This window comes from Epinephelus moara, chromosome 10 (assembly GCF_006386435.1).
Source record: "Epinephelus moara isolate mb chromosome 10, YSFRI_EMoa_1.0, whole genome shotgun sequence".
In the NCBI taxonomy this organism is placed as follows: Eukaryota; Metazoa; Chordata; class Actinopteri; order Perciformes; family Serranidae; genus Epinephelus; species Epinephelus moara.
Window position 1 is genome coordinate 18,229,965 of NC_065515.1, and position 17,046 is coordinate 18,247,010.

At 40.0% G+C, this 17,046-nt stretch overlaps 1 protein-coding gene across 2 annotated transcripts in view; it reads left to right on the plus strand.

Moving 5' to 3' along the window:
• Positions 1–16,773, plus strand: part of LOC126396450 (arf-GAP with coiled-coil, ANK repeat and PH domain-containing protein 2-like) — a 72,045-nt gene extending 55,272 nt beyond the window's left edge. The window contains exons 12-24 of one of the 2 annotated variants that reach the window (XM_050054539.1): positions 50–150; positions 310–415; positions 650–858; positions 1,621–1,690; positions 1,923–2,017; positions 2,287–2,474; positions 3,197–3,298; positions 3,925–4,017; positions 5,205–5,437; positions 5,606–5,715; positions 5,820–5,930; positions 7,873–7,934; positions 13,517–16,773. In XM_050054539.1, the coding sequence (XP_049910496.1) occupies positions 50–150; positions 310–415; positions 650–858; positions 1,621–1,690; positions 1,923–2,017; positions 2,287–2,474; positions 3,197–3,298; positions 3,925–4,017; positions 5,205–5,437; positions 5,606–5,715; positions 5,820–5,930; positions 7,873–7,934; positions 13,517–13,620 (1,584 nt within the window). In that variant the 3' untranslated portion in view covers positions 13,621–16,773. The remainder of the gene's footprint in view (positions 1–49; positions 151–309; positions 416–649; positions 859–1,620; positions 1,691–1,922; positions 2,018–2,286; positions 2,475–3,196; positions 3,299–3,924; positions 4,018–5,204; positions 5,438–5,605; positions 5,716–5,819; positions 5,931–7,872; positions 7,935–13,516) is intronic. The other variant, XM_050054540.1, reaches the window with a different exon arrangement.
• The last annotated feature ends 273 nt before the right edge of the window (positions 16,774–17,046 follow it).

Here is a 17,046-nt window from a genome sequence, read left to right on the forward strand (position 1 = left end):
CTGTCTGTGTGTACTGTGTTTAACCAAAGCTGCTGTATTGTCCCCCCAGGACAACCCGACAGTGGTGGTGGAAGACCTGAGGCTATGTACCGTCAAACACTGTGAGGATATAGAGCGTCGCTTCTGTTTCGAAGTGGTGTCACCCACCAAGTAAGTCTGAGTCCCCCATCAGTCTTAATGAACACCGAAATATGCTACTAAAGGTGGGAAGGTGGAGTAGCAGTGTACCCACCTCCTCCCATATGCACACACAGACACACACACACATCCAGCAGACAGCAGTTGTGTGATGCATGTCTGTCCCATCAGGAGCTGTATGATGCAGGCAGACTCAGAGAAGCTGCGACAGGCCTGGATCAGAGCCGTCCAGAACAGCATTGCCACCGCTTTCCGCGACAAGGGAGATGACGGCGAGGTAAAAAAACCAAACAAACACACTGAGTCGATAGTTGAAGGGATTCACACATACTTTAGATAAATAAATGACGTGTTGACACTTATAGAACACAAATTTCCCGCACCCCTATTCAGTTTTTCTGATTCTGATTTTTCTCGTCTAGACTGTGCTGCTACATTTACACCACAGGGATGAAGTTTCATTCTCTTTTTTTTTTAATCTTATCCCATCTTAATGTCTCTCTCATGTCAGAAGCTGGATAGGAAGTCGTCCACATCGACAGGGAGCCTGGACTCTGGTGGTGAGCCAAAGGAGAGATCACTGAAAGGAGAGAGTGCCCTGCAGAAGGTCCTGGCCATCCCAGGAAACACCTGCTGCTGCGACTGTGGCCAGCCAGACCCCCGCTGGGCCAGCATCAATCTGGGCATCACCCTCTGTATACAGTGCTCTGGTATCCACAGGTACAGAAATTAATCCTTATGATAATAATAATAATAAACATATCAGACTATAAAGAAAAGGATCATCACAAAGGAAGATACAAAGTCATGAAACTCTTAAATAACTGGTCTATACTTTAAGTACTATGAGACTTTAAAGAGGAACAGTGAAACTAAGGGAAAACAATAATTTCATTTATTTATCTATGCAGGAATACAGTTCATTTTGAGAACATTTTGGTTCAGTGGAAACTGGAAAGGATTAAAAACAGTAAATGCATGTTTACTGTAGTTATGGAAACTCTTTGCCACCAGGGCCTCATTCAGTTCTTTGTAAAAGCTGTTGGTCTCTGGGGATTTATGAAATGTAAACTCGCTGTTATGAACACCCAGCCTGCTTGGGATGTTTTGACCTTTCATTACTTTAATCACCAGAGTAAAATATTTAATTATTATTCAGGCCAAATTTTAATTAACGAAAAAGTGTCCAGGGATTCAGGCTATCCTCCTCACTACAGCTTATTAAAAGGAGTGGATCTTCATTGTGATTCCTTAACCAAGGATTAGATTAAAGAAATTACATTTCCCTAAATGAGTTGTGGTCTCTGCCAATCTTATATCTACAAACAAACAAAACTGTACAGCAGTTTCCACCCTGTGGCCAAAACCTAAACTACATTTGTGAGATGAAAAGTATAATGGTCTTTTAGCCCTCTCACAGTTAAAGCATAATGAGCAGTGTCACTGTGCTTTTCTTTAAATGCTTCAATCTTTCACCTGCAGGAGTCTGGGAGTGCATTTCTCTAAGGTTCGGTCTTTGACTTTGGATACATGGGAGCCAGAACTTCTAAAGGTAAGAGAGGACAGCCTGATGTACACAAATAAATGAAGGAGTATATGAACATCCAGTTAAGCTGGATTCTTACTCTTCATCTAATTACTTTTCCTGCACACACATTTATTTTATTTTCCTCTGTTTCCTTCCTACGCTTGACAATTACTGTAGAGGGTGTAGTTGTGGCAGAGTCATGCATTCCACTCTGGGAGTGTTTGATATTACTAATTGTATTGTCCACCTTTCACAGTTAATGTGTGAACTGGGAAACGGAGTGATCAACCAGATCTATGAGGCTCGGCGAGAGGAGCTGGGAGCCAGAAAACCACAACCAGGAGATCCAAGGTACAGAACTGGTAGAAAGCATGGTGGTGTTTTCAAAACAAAAGATCTACTTGTAAGTTCTGCAATAGAGTAGATGAATAAATAAACACTGATTCTCCCCATTGATTAATTTCTGATTTAAAGAGTGGGGCCATCTTTGTTCTCTTCCGGTTTTTTTTTTCAAAAGGACTTTAAAAAGAAGAAAAGAAGTAAATATACCAGCAGTAGGTTGAGGGCCAAGTTAAATTTCTCACCTCATTCACAAATAAAACTCTTCTTGTTCCCAACAGACACGAGGTAGAGGCATACATCAAAGCCAAATATGTGGATCGCCGGTTTGTGCGCCGGCCGTCAGACGAGGAGCTTCGCAACAAAGTGGTGTCTCTGAGCAAACAGGAGAAGAGGCTGAGCAGCAGCTCGGAGCACCTGCCCCCAAGACCTCCACCACCCACCCCAAAACTTCGACCGGGTCAGTCAGGTCAGTAGAAAAATGAACAAACACAACACACCTTCAGCCTAAGAGTTTTTGTTTTCTGTCACCTGCCCCTCATCTCTTAAGTGAATGAATGAACACTTAATGAATGAGAATATTCACAGAATCAAACTGACAACATTCAAAGTCCTGATCCTGATCTCCTGGTAGTTTTTGTCATTTTCCTTTAATTTCAATGATCAACTACTTGGATCCATCCTGTTTTCTACATGTTTGATTTCCACCAACCCAATTTACCTGCTTCATAAAGAATATAATCACAATTCAGACTTTGGATGTTTATGATTTATAAAACTTCTAGCGCCTCAAAGTAACAGTGCATGAAGAGGGTAACTCCAGTGTCATTTGTGATTGTGGCTTTATTTTTTATTGTACGCTATGTGATTTTTGCACTGCCGTGGAGAAGTGTCACCCATGGGCATACTATATGTTCCCTGTGAACAGCATATGCCTGAGCCTTCTTTGCCTCCCATTGCTTCTTGTAGTCTGTCTCCTCCAGTGTCGACAGAGCTGATAGTTTAACTATCTCTGCTTTCACCCTGCCTTCCTCTCTCTCCTCTTCCTCAATCTCTTCCTTTCATCCTCTCCTGTTCCGTGCTTCTGGACTAACTCCTTGCTCTCACTGCCTACCCTGTAACTCCCCACCCTGCCACTTAATTTACACCCTCCGCCTTCCAATTCCCAAACTCCCATCATCCCTAACGTAGCTGTTGCCAGCGGCACGGAGGCCCGCCGCGACTCTCTCTTCTGTCCTGACGAGCTTGACTCACTCTTCTCCTACTTTGACAACTCTGCCAAGCTCAGGAGCAGTAAGTACTAAACGCTTAGTGTTTCGCTTGCTTCTCTATCCCCTCTGTCCGGTTGTATTCACTGCTCTGGGGCTGTGGACTAACAACCCTTCATCCACTCCTCTGTTCCTCCTTCATCCAGACCTTCTTAATGGACCATCCCGTCACGTTAAGAGCATTGCAGAGCATACCATGTTTTGTTTTTCCCGGGGGTGGGAAGTGTTTCTTTCACTAATGGTTTGTTCGGTATTTACATTCATATCTGTGTCATCATATTTTTGGTATTTAGGGACCTCAAACATAAGGTGATGGTGGGGATCTGTCCTCCAGTTCTCTTTCTGTTGATTTCAGCCGGGGACGTGTGTGTGTGCGCTCACTGTACAAAATATTAGGACCACCAGCTGTTCGTGGATAAAAATTATAAACTGTCAAACCAATGGAATAAAAACAAATTAAAAATGTTCACATATTTACAGATCAGATCAACATCTTTTTATCAAAAGGTGTGTGAGGGACTACATTAGGCGAATAAGTGATGATCTTAAAACAATCAGCTGGAGGGTGTTCCTTATATCTTATACAGTCAGTGAGTGATTGACGTCTGTGTGTCGTTCCACAAGTTCTGATTCAGACGATTTGTTTTACAGTAAAAAGTGCAGACAGCGGCATCCAGAACAGTGCTGATGGGAGCAGGGAGATGCTGGCCACCACCCCGTCCAATAACAGCCTGACAGATGCAGGTAAGACACAACTAATGCACCCACACACCTCTGACATGCCATTACATAGACATTCCTGCCTTTTGAAATCTAAAGCAACAGCCGTATTAGCTACATTATAAAAACATCTTGCATAAACATTATGAGGGACAAGGAGATGCTGGAGAGCCACAGGTGATTATTGCAGTTTGGTGTATTAACAAACCTTCAGAACATAATAAGTCACACCTTTCTTTGCACCATTGCTACAATGAAAAGAGAGGCATTGATTGGTGTCATCGTAAGAGCTCTTAGTGACAAGCTACCACTCAGAGACAACTGCACATGAGCTAATACACACCCCAACTGTTGTAAAAGACAAAAATATTGAAGTCAAAGGAATATCATTAATTATTGGACGGTTAAGGAAGTTAAATGCAAAGGTCCTGTTGGCAGAAATGGAATATAATGTTCATAGTTATGTTTTCATTAGTGTACAATGACCTTAAAATAAGAATAGTTTTGTTTTTGTTACCTTAGTATGAGTCGTTTAAATCTACACACAGAGCAGGCCCTCTTTCACAGAGTTCACCTTGTTGTTTTACAGAAGCCCAGAACGGACAAATCAAACACTGGCTATAGATAGGGCCCTTGCATCAGCCAAATATGAATTGGCATTTTATCGTCTTAATGTTGTATTTATTGTTGAGAAAAAATGTCTTGCATCTGTCCTTCATGTCACCAGTAAAATAGGTTGTGAGGAATCTGTAAAGAATTTAAATGTCAGCTAATGCAGTCAAACTGTGTAGGAATACAGTCATTCTCCCACACATCATGTACTATCTGACAAGTGGGGAACACGTCAATAAAATCAGACCACCATTATTTCTCCACAACTTGTTTATTTGAAATCAAAGGTGTCAATACTAGAACAATGGGATGCTGTTTATTATCGCATTTGACATTATTTTGTCTCGTTCCTTGTGTGTTGTAAGAGCTGTCTTTCTTGTCTCTGTGTAGTGCAGACTCTGTTCATATCTGCTTTTATAGATTGTATTTTCAATGCTTTTATTCTTAATATTTGCCCTTTAACTGTTGCCTGCCAGAGGACGACAGGAAATTAGCCTTTCTGGCTAACTCTGGCATATGTTCAGAAATGTTATTAACATGCCCTATCCCTTTCAAATAAATAAAGTATGCTAAGTATCTCTGTCTTTCCATCTTTTCAGATGCTGCTGAGTCTCCGCCGTTGCCCATGCCTGCCACACTGCCTCCTCCATCACCCTGTAAGGAGGTGGTTTTCTACGAGCCTAAAGAGTACAGCTCAGGTCTGCAGCTCTACTGGGCAGCATGTGCCCGCAGCCTGCCGGACATGGCAGAGGCACTGGCCCACGGAGCCGAGGTCAACTGGGTCAACACGGAGGACGACAAGAGGACGCCGCTTATAATGGCGGTGCAGGGGGTGAGCATCACTACAGATGATCCAGTCAGCTCAGTGCCATCAGTATATTATGAATGAAGTTTCAGCTAGTGGAACAGAACAACTGACCTTAAGATAATAATAGTGCTTACAATTTGTACTTTGTCACTGTAAAGTAATATAATGTGTTTTATTAATTGTTAATTTCAGGGTTCGCTGGTCACCTGTGAGTTTCTGCTCCAAAATGCAGCCAATGTGAACCAGCAGGATGCTCAGGGCCGAGGACCCCTGCACCATGCCACCATGCTGGGACACACAGGGTTTGTCTTACACATCTTATCATCATTATGTCCCTGAAAGTTTACAGTGTAATTCAGACTGTGTGTGACCTCAAAAATATGACAAACCTTTCTGTCTGTTTCAGGCAAGTGTGTTTATTCTTAAAAAGAGGAGCAAATCAAAATGCTGCAGACATTGATGAGAAAACACCCCTAACGATAGCTGTGGAAGCGGCCAACGCAGACATCGTCACTCTGTGAGTGTTGTTATCGTTATTATTGGTATTAATATTAATTTCCTGTGTTTACCAATATTTATTCAGGGAGAGATGTCTGATCTTTCACACTGTTAAACATAACGAACCAGCACAGCTATCATCTACATGGAACAAAAAAAATCACCGACCACTGATAGTGATGTTTTGTCAAAAGATGGTTCGTATGATTCGTTCGTAGATTTTTTTTTTTCCAAGGTTTTATTAAAATCTAAAATAAAACTTACAAGCGTGTATCAAAACCTGACCCAGCTTAAAAGGAAAATTCGCTACCTTTTTTGAGGATGTCTAATCAGTGTTAATTGAGTTTTCCTGCCCGAGAAGCTGTGCTGGCAGCGACTTCATGTACCAGCATGCATTGTGCACAAGCTTGTGACACACAACTTTTCTCTTCCACGGCTAATGCGAGCAATAGCCTCACTGATCACACCAGAAGTGCATTTCTCCACGCTGGTCAACAAGCGAGTCTGCTCCTCTGTTTTTTTCTCTCTCTCATGTTCTGTCTCTGTTGCTCTCTTTTTTAGACACAACTGATAAATATGGAATTAGTATGTAATAAAAAAACCTAGCCGAGTCTATTTCTAATAAATGTAGGGGATGGGTAGATTATCTATGTTTTCTTGCCAGATTTGCTGGCAGAAAAGATAGACTAGACACAGAGCAGAATCCAGAGCACATCCGTCTTGGCAGAGACTAGAAATCCAAGCTGAAAAAGCTTGTAGTTCTTCCAGCCTCCAGCTACGTCACTGTCATGTCAAATGACAGTGCTGGATGCAGGAAAAACAACAGATCTTGCAGCTGCGAGCTCCACTTTCTCGGTCAATGCATGCTCTGAGGAATTTATTGCTTCAAGTGACTCCATTTACCATCAACACTGATTGGGCATCCCCATGAAAGGAGGCGAATCTTCCCTTAACTGTCTGCATTTACCAAGGAGTAACAACTTTCTCCACAAGGTGTCACTATTTAATCAGTTATGCAGTGGACGTCTTTTACCTCTGAGCTGCCTAACTGTGTGTTTAAAAACTCATCCAAGGTTCCTTGCAATATATTGGATAACCTTTGGTAAGGAAGACCTGACAGTTATTTAGCATACCACACTGATAACGCAGGTGGATATACATTCAGCCAAGCATGCAGGATTGACAGGTGTGCTACATACAACATGATAACTTCTAATAATGATAATGATAACGATAACGATGTGATAACGATGTGATAACGATAACAATTTTGCCTTTTGACCAGACATTAAACTAACAGTAATAATAAGTAGTTTTGGGGACGTCGGTGGCTTAGTGGATAGAGCAGGCGCCCCATGTACAAAGCTGTTGCTGCAGCGGCCTGGGTTCGACTCCAGTCTGTGGCCCTCTGCTGCATGTCACTCTCTCTCTCTCTCTCTCTCTCTCTCCCTCTCCCTCTCTCTCTCTCTCTCTCCCTCCCCCCTTCATGCTTAGCTTTCCTATCAATCATATTTCACTCACGTAGTCCAGAATTCAATGAATATAGTTTTTGAAAGATGAAGAGAAAAAGTTATGTTTCCCATCTGTACACTTCTGTATAAGGGGTGGTCAGGAAGTAACCACTATCTTTTGATGGCTTTTTTTTCAAGCGGATATCAAAATGCCAGACATACATTCATCAGGACACCTCCCCTGAAAATCAGCAAGTCCTAAAAATAATTGATGGAAAATTGAAAGGGCAGATCAGTGTTAAATATGCTCTTTCTTGCTTTGTGAAATTCTGCCCAGAAAGGCCTAATCACGGGACACTCCCAAAATACATGCCAATGATTGGCTTCCCGAAACACAAACTGTCTCCAATATTTGGCATCCCCTCCACAGCAAAATGAGCTTTCTGCGTCTGTGTGATGAGAAAAAACATTTCCCCCCAGACTAACTGTGGCTAATCTGTCATTTTCCAGGTTGCGACTGGCCAAGATGAACGAGGAGATGCGAGAGGCGGAGGGGCCTTACAGCCAGTCAGGTCAATATAACACCAACAGCCCCACCGAGATGCAGTACAGGAAGTGCATGCAGGAGTTTATTAGCCTGCAGCTGGACGGAACTTAATAACTGTCCGCTCATGTCTAAACACAGGAGCAACACACTGTCAAACCAGGCTTATCAGAGGAAATGTAAAGCCCAGGTTTCAGAGTCGGGGTCAGTTGACTGAACAACTGCACATTAACACCCAGACAGTTTATCATCAGTGGTTTGATTATAAATATGAGGCAACTTTTTTATTAAGTGACTCCCAGGTGATGCAATCTGATCCACTGATGAGAGTGAGCTGAGCCCGACTCTGTCAGTCGTGCTCCTGTGTCCTGCTCTACTGTGAGTGTCATCTTAACAGCTCCTGCCAGGTGCTGCGCCAGCTGCACCGTGGTGTCAAGTCAGGTGCTATACTGTATCAATGTGACAGGGTTAAAGCCATCGACTCTGGACATTTCTGAAGAGTTTTGTTCCAAAGTGGAACATGTACGTTTTCAATTAAGTGACTGTTACTTATGTAAAATTATAGATAGCACAAAATTAGAAGTAGACAGTCTGTACTTCCTCCCTTTAAGTTTAAATCATATAACCTTTGCTGAATCCCTCTGTTTTAGAGGCTTTCAGTGGTTTAAGAGTAGCTAACTAGAAATTTGTGTTATTTTTGGAGGGGTAAATGCTTTTAATTTTTCCAATTAGTGTTGTACTATCAGTCACAGTATCTTTGCAAAAAAAACTAGCTACCCAGTAACTGCCACCAGTATCCAGTGACCTCAAAGTGATGGCAGTTTTCTCTATCTGGCAATAATCGTGACTTTTGAATGACATTTTTTATTATCTGACCAGTCTGAAGAGGCGTGGTGTGTGTCTATAAATCACCAGGTTTCATTTTTAAATTCTGTCAGAAGTAATTTATGCACATTCCTATTAATGGTTATGCAACTACTGTACCTTTGTCCTGCGATTATATGGTTCCCATTTGAAGTCTTAACCATTTTCAAGGCCTGTTTACTTATTTGAACTGTGTCGTCCAAACATGATGCATCTTGCTGTTGTGACATGCCTGGTCAGAAAAAGGTCTATTTTAGAGCAGTTTTCTTTTATAAAGGTAATTTTAGGAACCGTATAATAAGTATATTTACTGTACATGTTGTAAATGATGTGCATACGTACATTTTATCATAGTCTGACAGTATGAGCAGAGTTGAGATTGACTCTGGTTGCACAGGGGTGAGTGCCATGAGGGGCTCTGTGTTCACATGCTTTGTTTTTTTTTTCTGATTGTACGTATTTATTCAATTATCGTGTCTGGGTTATTAGTCGGTCAAGTGTGCTTGCTCATTGCCCGTGATCACGGGAAATCCAGAATTGTAAGATGATGAAGGCCTTTTAGTGCCATTGCATTAATGTTATTGAATGTTAGTGGGTCTTTAGTCGAATATAGACAAAACCATCCGAGGGTGGTGCATCGTCATGCAACAAGTGCAATAGCGTAGACAAATATCCACATGTAACCATGTATATATTCTTATCACCTGCTGGTCCTAGCTTATATTTATCTTAATCATACGGGAGCTTTACAAAAAAAAAAAAGAGTGTGAATAGACTTGAGTGCAAGGCTCACTCGAGTTGTATCGATAGTGAATGAATGATTGAAACGTACCCCAGTTTCATCCCACGTCTCCGCTCCATGCAGCCCCAAATCCTCTGGGAGGGCACCAAAGCACTTTGATTAAATGGTCATTTCTGCTAATTCACATTGATTGGCATGTGATGTATTGAATGGCTGACTAGTGTCAGGATGCATTCAGTGGTTAGAATAGAGATTGTGTTGTGATTGTGTTCACAGGTAAATGAAGTTCTTGCGTCCTTTAGAGTAGAAGCTGAGGGATTTCTGGAGAGCTCTTAGATTGTATGGTGAAAGGGACGCATGCATTTAAGTGTGTTGACCACAGGAGGGAGGGCTGCTTTAGGTTGCCAGACTGTTATTAGCCTGAACGCTGCTGTTTTTAAAGAGTGGAATATCCTCTGTGGACATTTTTCGCTTTTTAAAAATAAGTCAGGAATGTTTTGGACCTGAATGACAAAGAATGAATTTTTCTTTTTTTCTTAATTGTTTTCTTTAGTGTGTGCAATGCTTGTTGATAGGGAATTGTAGATAGACTATTGCTGGCTGTTGTTACCTTAAAGGCAGTGGTGGAAGAAGTAGTCAGATCCTTTACTTAAGCAAAAGTACAAATACCATAGAAATACTTTGCTGCAAGTAAAAGTCCTGCATTGAAAACCGTACTTAAGTGAAAGTATGTAAATATTACCAGCAAAATGATCACTTGTGTATCAGTTATTCACTGCGTGTTATTTTTCACAAATTTATTCACAAAATCAGATAAAGAAAAAAGTGCATGTACAGTTCATAATAATAATCCATAATAATGGAGAGGTGATATGCAACACCCTGATAAGCTATTGGAAGCTTGAGAATAGGGGCCCAGACATGAAGCTAATTATATTTTGAAATGTGTTTATGAACACGACTAGATATAAGAAGAGAAAGTGCATATAGTATACGTTGCTGTACTGTGAGAACCACGTATCTTTAAAAGTCAACCTTTTCATGGTGTTAGAAAAACAGCCCTGTTATCAGCTTTGTGACGATGCATTTTCCAGCTGATCATAGAGGGTTTTTACAGAGTTTATTTAGCTTAAGAAGTAGGAGAATTTTCTCACACGTGGTTTTCTTTGGACAGCAGGTGTGTAGGATACTATAATTTAAGCTGTCAGACAAATGTAGTGGAATATTTACCTCAGAGAGGTTGTAAAGTACCTCACATTTGTACTTAAGTGCAGTACTTGAGTAAATGTACTTAGTTACATTCCACCACTGCTTAGAGGTCAACAGCGGACACAGCAGCAGTGACCTTGAGAGGAACAGAAGGACGTTAGTCTGAAGTAGCAGAGCAGAGTCTGAAGTACGTACTTGCAGTCACTGAATGATCCTCACGTTGTTTTGCTCTGCGAGAGGATTAGCCTTTTTGTCAGCATCAGCTCGCCGTCCTCTTTGATCGCAGAGGGCTTCGTCAGCGCCTCTAATCAGTTGAAGAATGATGATGAGGGATATTCAGGGGTAATGAATGTGAGGGAGAACCAACCTCATCAGTCCACCCTTCGCCCCTTTTTATTAAGATGACAGCTCCCTCGACTCAAGTGTTTCTACCTGATTGAGTGTGTAGAAGAAGCGCAGAGTAGCGGTTCTCAGCCTGCAGGTTGCTCTGTGTTTTTTGGGGGCGTCTAAACATTGATCTCTGAAATTTAAGGGAGAGTATGTATATTTTTTTTAAAACTTAATGAGAATTATTTTGATATTTTTCACAAGTATCTTTTACTTTAATCAGTATTTGTCTCCTGTAGTCTTTTAGAAACTGAGAAGTGACACTTGACACTTGAACAGATTGAGAACCACCACTCTGGTGTGAGAGGAGACTCTCTGTCTTCTATTACACACTCGTATTTATTGCTTTCATCCACTTCTCTTTCTCTCACTGTAAATTCACTCTCTCGGTTCTGTATTTTGCTTTTCTCACTCTCCTCCCCAGAGTTTTGTGCCTTTCTTCTGTTCTCTTTTTTTCTTTGGGGGTGCTGAGGCCAACACAACTGTATTTTTGTACATAAACTCCTGCACTTTAAACACAATACAGTTGTTAACAAAAACGAATCTCTGTGGGCTCGTCTTTTCTTTCTGAGTCGATCTCTCTGGCTGTTTCTCCTCAATCATTTGCCTTTTGCTTCTTCTGTTCTTTCCCATCTTTTCTGCCCCTGCGTTGTTCTGTTTCATATTTCGAGCCACGCTGACACTCTGACAGGTATGGCCGACTTTTTCTTTTTCATTCTTGTTGTAATGATGCTGTCACTGTGCATGAGCCCTCCACTCTGCAAAACACTGTTGATATTTTATCCTGCTGCACACCTGCACGAAGCATTAATGGTTTCCTACATTATTTTCCTTTCCCTCGCAACACAGTTTACTCCTGATGACACGAGTAATATTTTATTTCACAATATCATTTTATATTATTTATTTGCAGCAGGTTGAGGTGTTGAGGAGGGAGACGAGCTCAGACTGTGGTGTGGTGCTGAAGGGACTGTTATTATATCAGCATTACCTTTTCTGAGCCACTTAGCGCTATTTTCTTGTTGAAAAGTTCAGATTTTCTGACAAAACATACAATTTTTTTAACAAAAGTCATACATGTTTGTGTTATTATATGATGCATTGTGTCATTTTGTGCAGAAAACCAATGTGTAAAGCTCTTGTGCCATCGCAGGAGCTTTGAAACCTTGAAGTAATTATTCAGGATGTCCCTCAAAACTGATTTACCTGAAATTTTAAACTTAGACTAGTCGATTCCAAATGTAGCACAATTTATCTTTAAGAGGAAATGCACCAAAAAGCATTGTGTGTATTTAAGAGCCATTTCATCAACCATTGTTTATTCAGGGAAAATTGACTGAGCATTGAGCTCTTTAACAGCAATGCCCTGAGTTCACATTCAGTGGGCAAAGTGATGAAAAAAAGTCCATAAAAATAAATAATTAGCAGCTATGTCTATCAAGAATTATGAACAGCAATTTAAAAAAAACAGTAAAAAGATGAAAAAAATTTAATAATTAAGAATGGAGTCTGCCATACAGGACAAATACATAACAACAACAACAATTAAAAAAATAAAATAAAATAGTCTTATTTTTTTTTAATAAACAACAACTCACTAAATAAAAGTTAACAAGTAACATTTATTGAAAACAATATGACTTATGAGAGAAAACCTTAAGGAAACGCGCCTGATTATTAAGGGTTGGGGAAAAAACTGATCCAGCATAGTATCGCAATATTTTTGTGTGGCAATATCGTATCATCACACAGTGCCAAGTATAAATTTTTTTATTATTTAAATGATAAAATAATTAAAATAGATAAATAAAATATTACAAAAACAAATTAAACTTTAGGAAGCCTACTTGAATAATATGACCAACTTCTTTTTCAGTCCACTAGAAACATTTTGCTGCAAATAAAATAATTGAAGTGAGATGAACAGACTGAAAACTTTATATTATTAGATAATAAAGATGTTGACAAAGTCTTCCTCTGCAGTCATAATTTACAGTCGAAAAAAGTAATATATCGCAATATATTTCATCGCAATACTCAGCATATAGCAACATATTTAAAATCGTAATAATATTGTATCGTGACTTAAGTATCGTGATAATATCGTTTCATGGAGCCTCTGGTGATTCCCACCCTTACTGATTATTACAGCTGCATATCACTGGATGAACCCAATGGCATAAAATTATGATTTAGATAAAGAGTTTAACCGTCTAAAATGCAGTAATATCTATTTGGGACCATTCACCACAGGGTCTGAGTTGGGACTAAAGTTGTGAGCCATTTATCAAAATATAGTTCCCTCTCAGACTGTGTAGTTAGTGAGGTTTTCACAGGGAACCAGTGCTCTCTCTGATCTCTTTTTTTGTCTTTGTTGTTGACCTCTCGTGTCCTTGCTTCTCTTACAGGAGATGAAACCTACCAGGACATTTTCCAGGATTTCACCCACATGGCCTCCAACGACCCGGACAAGCTGAACCGCTACCAGCAGTACGATCCGCAGCGACCCTGACACAACAGAAAAACCGTCCACTAGCACTCAGAGACTGTCTGCTCAACCCGAGAGCGGCAAAAAGACGTCTGGAAAGACGTTGTCCACTTTCCCTCCAATATGATTCAGCGTTAAAGCCGGTTAGTGCTGCCGCAGCTGGACTCGTGTCGAAGCTCCCTTTCAACTAATTGTGTTCTTGCAGCTGTGTTTACAGCCCCTTTTATAAAACTACAGGCACTTCTCTAAAGTGAAGGAGAACCTCTGTGAACAGTAAACCTCACTTTTTTTTAAAAAACTGTGCTTCCCTGTAGGATCTTTTTATTCGAACAAGTGAATGGTACAGTGTTGAATCCTCAGAAAGGATTTGCAAAGTCATAAAAATAAGATTTTTTTAATTGAACTCAGTCTGAATGTAGAGCTGCCATCAAGGCTGTCAGTTATTTTAGTTGTTTATGTCACACCTCTTGACAGAAGACAATTTCTTTTTTAAATACATTAGGAAAGAAGTGTGCGTCGTCAGAGTTGTAAAGAGGTAAGTGCATGACAGACTGTTAAATACTCCATTTCAATTTTTAAGCGCTTCCTCTCTTTAATAGGATTCTCTTTATGATCATAGGCATCTTTTTTTATATCAAAATTTCGCTTAGTGAACTCTCAGCAGCGTATACACGACAATATGCTTTTACTTATTTGCACAGATCCCTTTGTCTTAAATCGCCACTGATGTTTACCAGTTTTGATGGTAAGACTTTGACATGTTAAACAGTGTACAGTGATCATTTTATTGATGCAAATAGATTTTTTTGATTTTTCACCGCTCGTCATTTTTTTTTAACACTTTCCTCTGAATGATTTAAATTTTCTGTGTCGTCACCATGTCAGTACCTGCAGTACGTGTCAGCGAGGCAATCAGCCCTTCGTGATCATCATCAGCGTCGTGATCTTTGTGGAATGAAAAAAGCTTCAGTTGAGATGATTGTTAATTTATAGATTCAGTCTCATGCTATTATTAAAGATGTAGCATGTAACTCTACAATAATATGGATCTATAGAGTATATACGACCATTTTATTCCCGTTGATTCTAGAAATAACAGTAACGCTCCATTTTAGGTTTGTAATTTCCTAACAATTTTTACAGGAAGTTTCCCAGAAAGAAGTGTGTCATTTGGTCCCTCAAAAAAGCTCAAGTAAATCCAAGTAAATCTTCATTTTATACTGGAGGTAAACTCCTTAAGATTCAGTCTTGGTTCATCTGGAGACACCTGTGGTCACCATGGTAACATCAAGTGTGGTTACACACTATAGAGTGCAACTGGTGTATCTTTTTACTGTGCCACAGCAAACAAACTCACATTAGTGACACTGAATTGGTTTTCTGTGAATGCCTTGTGCGTCGGTATTAAAGGTGGAATTGCGTAATTTTAGGGATAAGGAGACTTGACTTAAGGTGTAGAAATTTTTTTGAGTGCACAGAGGCCACATGCCAGGGCATCACGGGTTTAAAAAACCCAAATTTTATTTCATTTCGATAGACAAATCAGTTTGTAAAAGTATTAATGCCACAATTTTTTTAAAAAGAAAAAGTAATTTGTAATTCAGATTATTAGAAAATCTTCAAGATCACACAGCATCAGTACAATCACTGAACCCTCAGGGCACAAAAATGAACAATACTGAAAAACAAAGAACTGATTAATCAGAGTCCTGAGTATATATGTGGTGATCTGTTTACGTCATGTGTGAGACATTTACACTGTATGTAATTTACATAGTTTGTCATATATCAGATTTATGTATGGGATAGTTCCCTATGGAGGAATAGTCAGTAACATTAATAACTTTGTAACATTCTGAATTAAACAGATTGTTTTTTCCTGGAGGTCATGATAGAAGTTGCTAACGAGTGAGCCATTGCGCTTCCTTCTCACCTCTGTTGAGAGCTGCACATGCAAAGTACTGATCATGGGAATGCATAGCAACAATACTTTCACTTTTACCAATCCTGCCAGGGACTTCAGAACAAGAGATCTTCCACGCATGCATTTTTATTGATCACACAGCACGTGTTGATAATGTTACTGTTGACCAATCAAGACATTGTATTAGCATTTTGTTGCCAGGTGGAGTTGACAGGAGAGGGCAGAGAGGCAGGGCCGGGAAAGAAAAAACAAAACAGGCAGAGAGTGGGACACCAAGGCCACAGTAGCCAGTGAGCATATGGTATTCAGAAGTGCGCCAAGACCGCTGCTGAAATTCCTGCTCTGCTAGGCCATTTGAATCTAATGCGTGAATGGCGGACCCCGCCACTAACATTGAAAACTGCTATATAAAGGAATTATTGGAAAAAATGCATGAAAATCTTCAGGATAATGATTTTAGTTGTGTGGCTTATATGTGGCTAAGTGTATTTTCAGCCTACCTGCTGTGCTCTCATTAAAATGCTCTATTATGCAGGCAAATAATTGAAATTAATTGTAAGTGGACTATTTAAATGCTGCCTCCGTTTCCCTCTAATAGAAGCAAATTAGATCAACTTTTTTGAGTAAACTTCTCAGGAAATTATTTTTGAAATTACAAACCTGTAAAGTAAAGTGTTACAGAAGTACCGTACATACAGTCAGCAAAATGTCCAGATATGTTTGGAAATATTACTCCCTCTGTGGAAATTGTATAAAGATGTTTAAGTTGAGCTGTAGAGCCACTGTCGTTCCCTGTGATGAGCTGTTAAAGAACTTAGAGTGTTAGATTCAGTTCAGACATCAGACGACTGCACTGAAATGTCCAAATCCAGAAATTAAATCTGCAAATTTCCTGTCAGATGTTACGTGAACTGTAGTGTAGGATCTGTCTTCAGCAAAACTGTAAAATCTCCTCTCTGACATTAACAGTACGTACAGTAGTCAGATACGACACGAAGCGCAGAGGAAACCTTCGGCCAACATGGGATACAATTCTTGTACATTCTGTACAGATGCTTTTGAATTCTCCAGAGAACTGAAGTATAAAGTTAGTGGTACTTGAATCATTAAATAAGCTTTTGTATATGCTGTTCTTTGTATTCTTCTGTAATTTCAGCCCCTTTTATATTGCCTGTCTGTATACCAGTATACATGTACTGTATATTCTACCTGTAATATGTAAGAACTTCAATACATATGGACTGAGGATCCCTCACTGAATGTTGATTCTTTATTTGATCTCGAGGTTTTATTTCTTTAGCTTCATTAAAGTCGTTACAGGAATGTGTTTGTGAGCACGGAGCTGATGGTTTGAGGTGCTAGTGTGGAGAAAAGGTCGTTTTACTGCTCTCCTAGGCTCATTTGTTTTCTTCATTTCTCTTTAAATATTCATTTAAATCCTGATGCACTCACACTGAGACTCAGTCAAGCCTCACATCTGCATTCACATACATTTCAGCTCCTGTAAAGGCACTGAAAATGATATT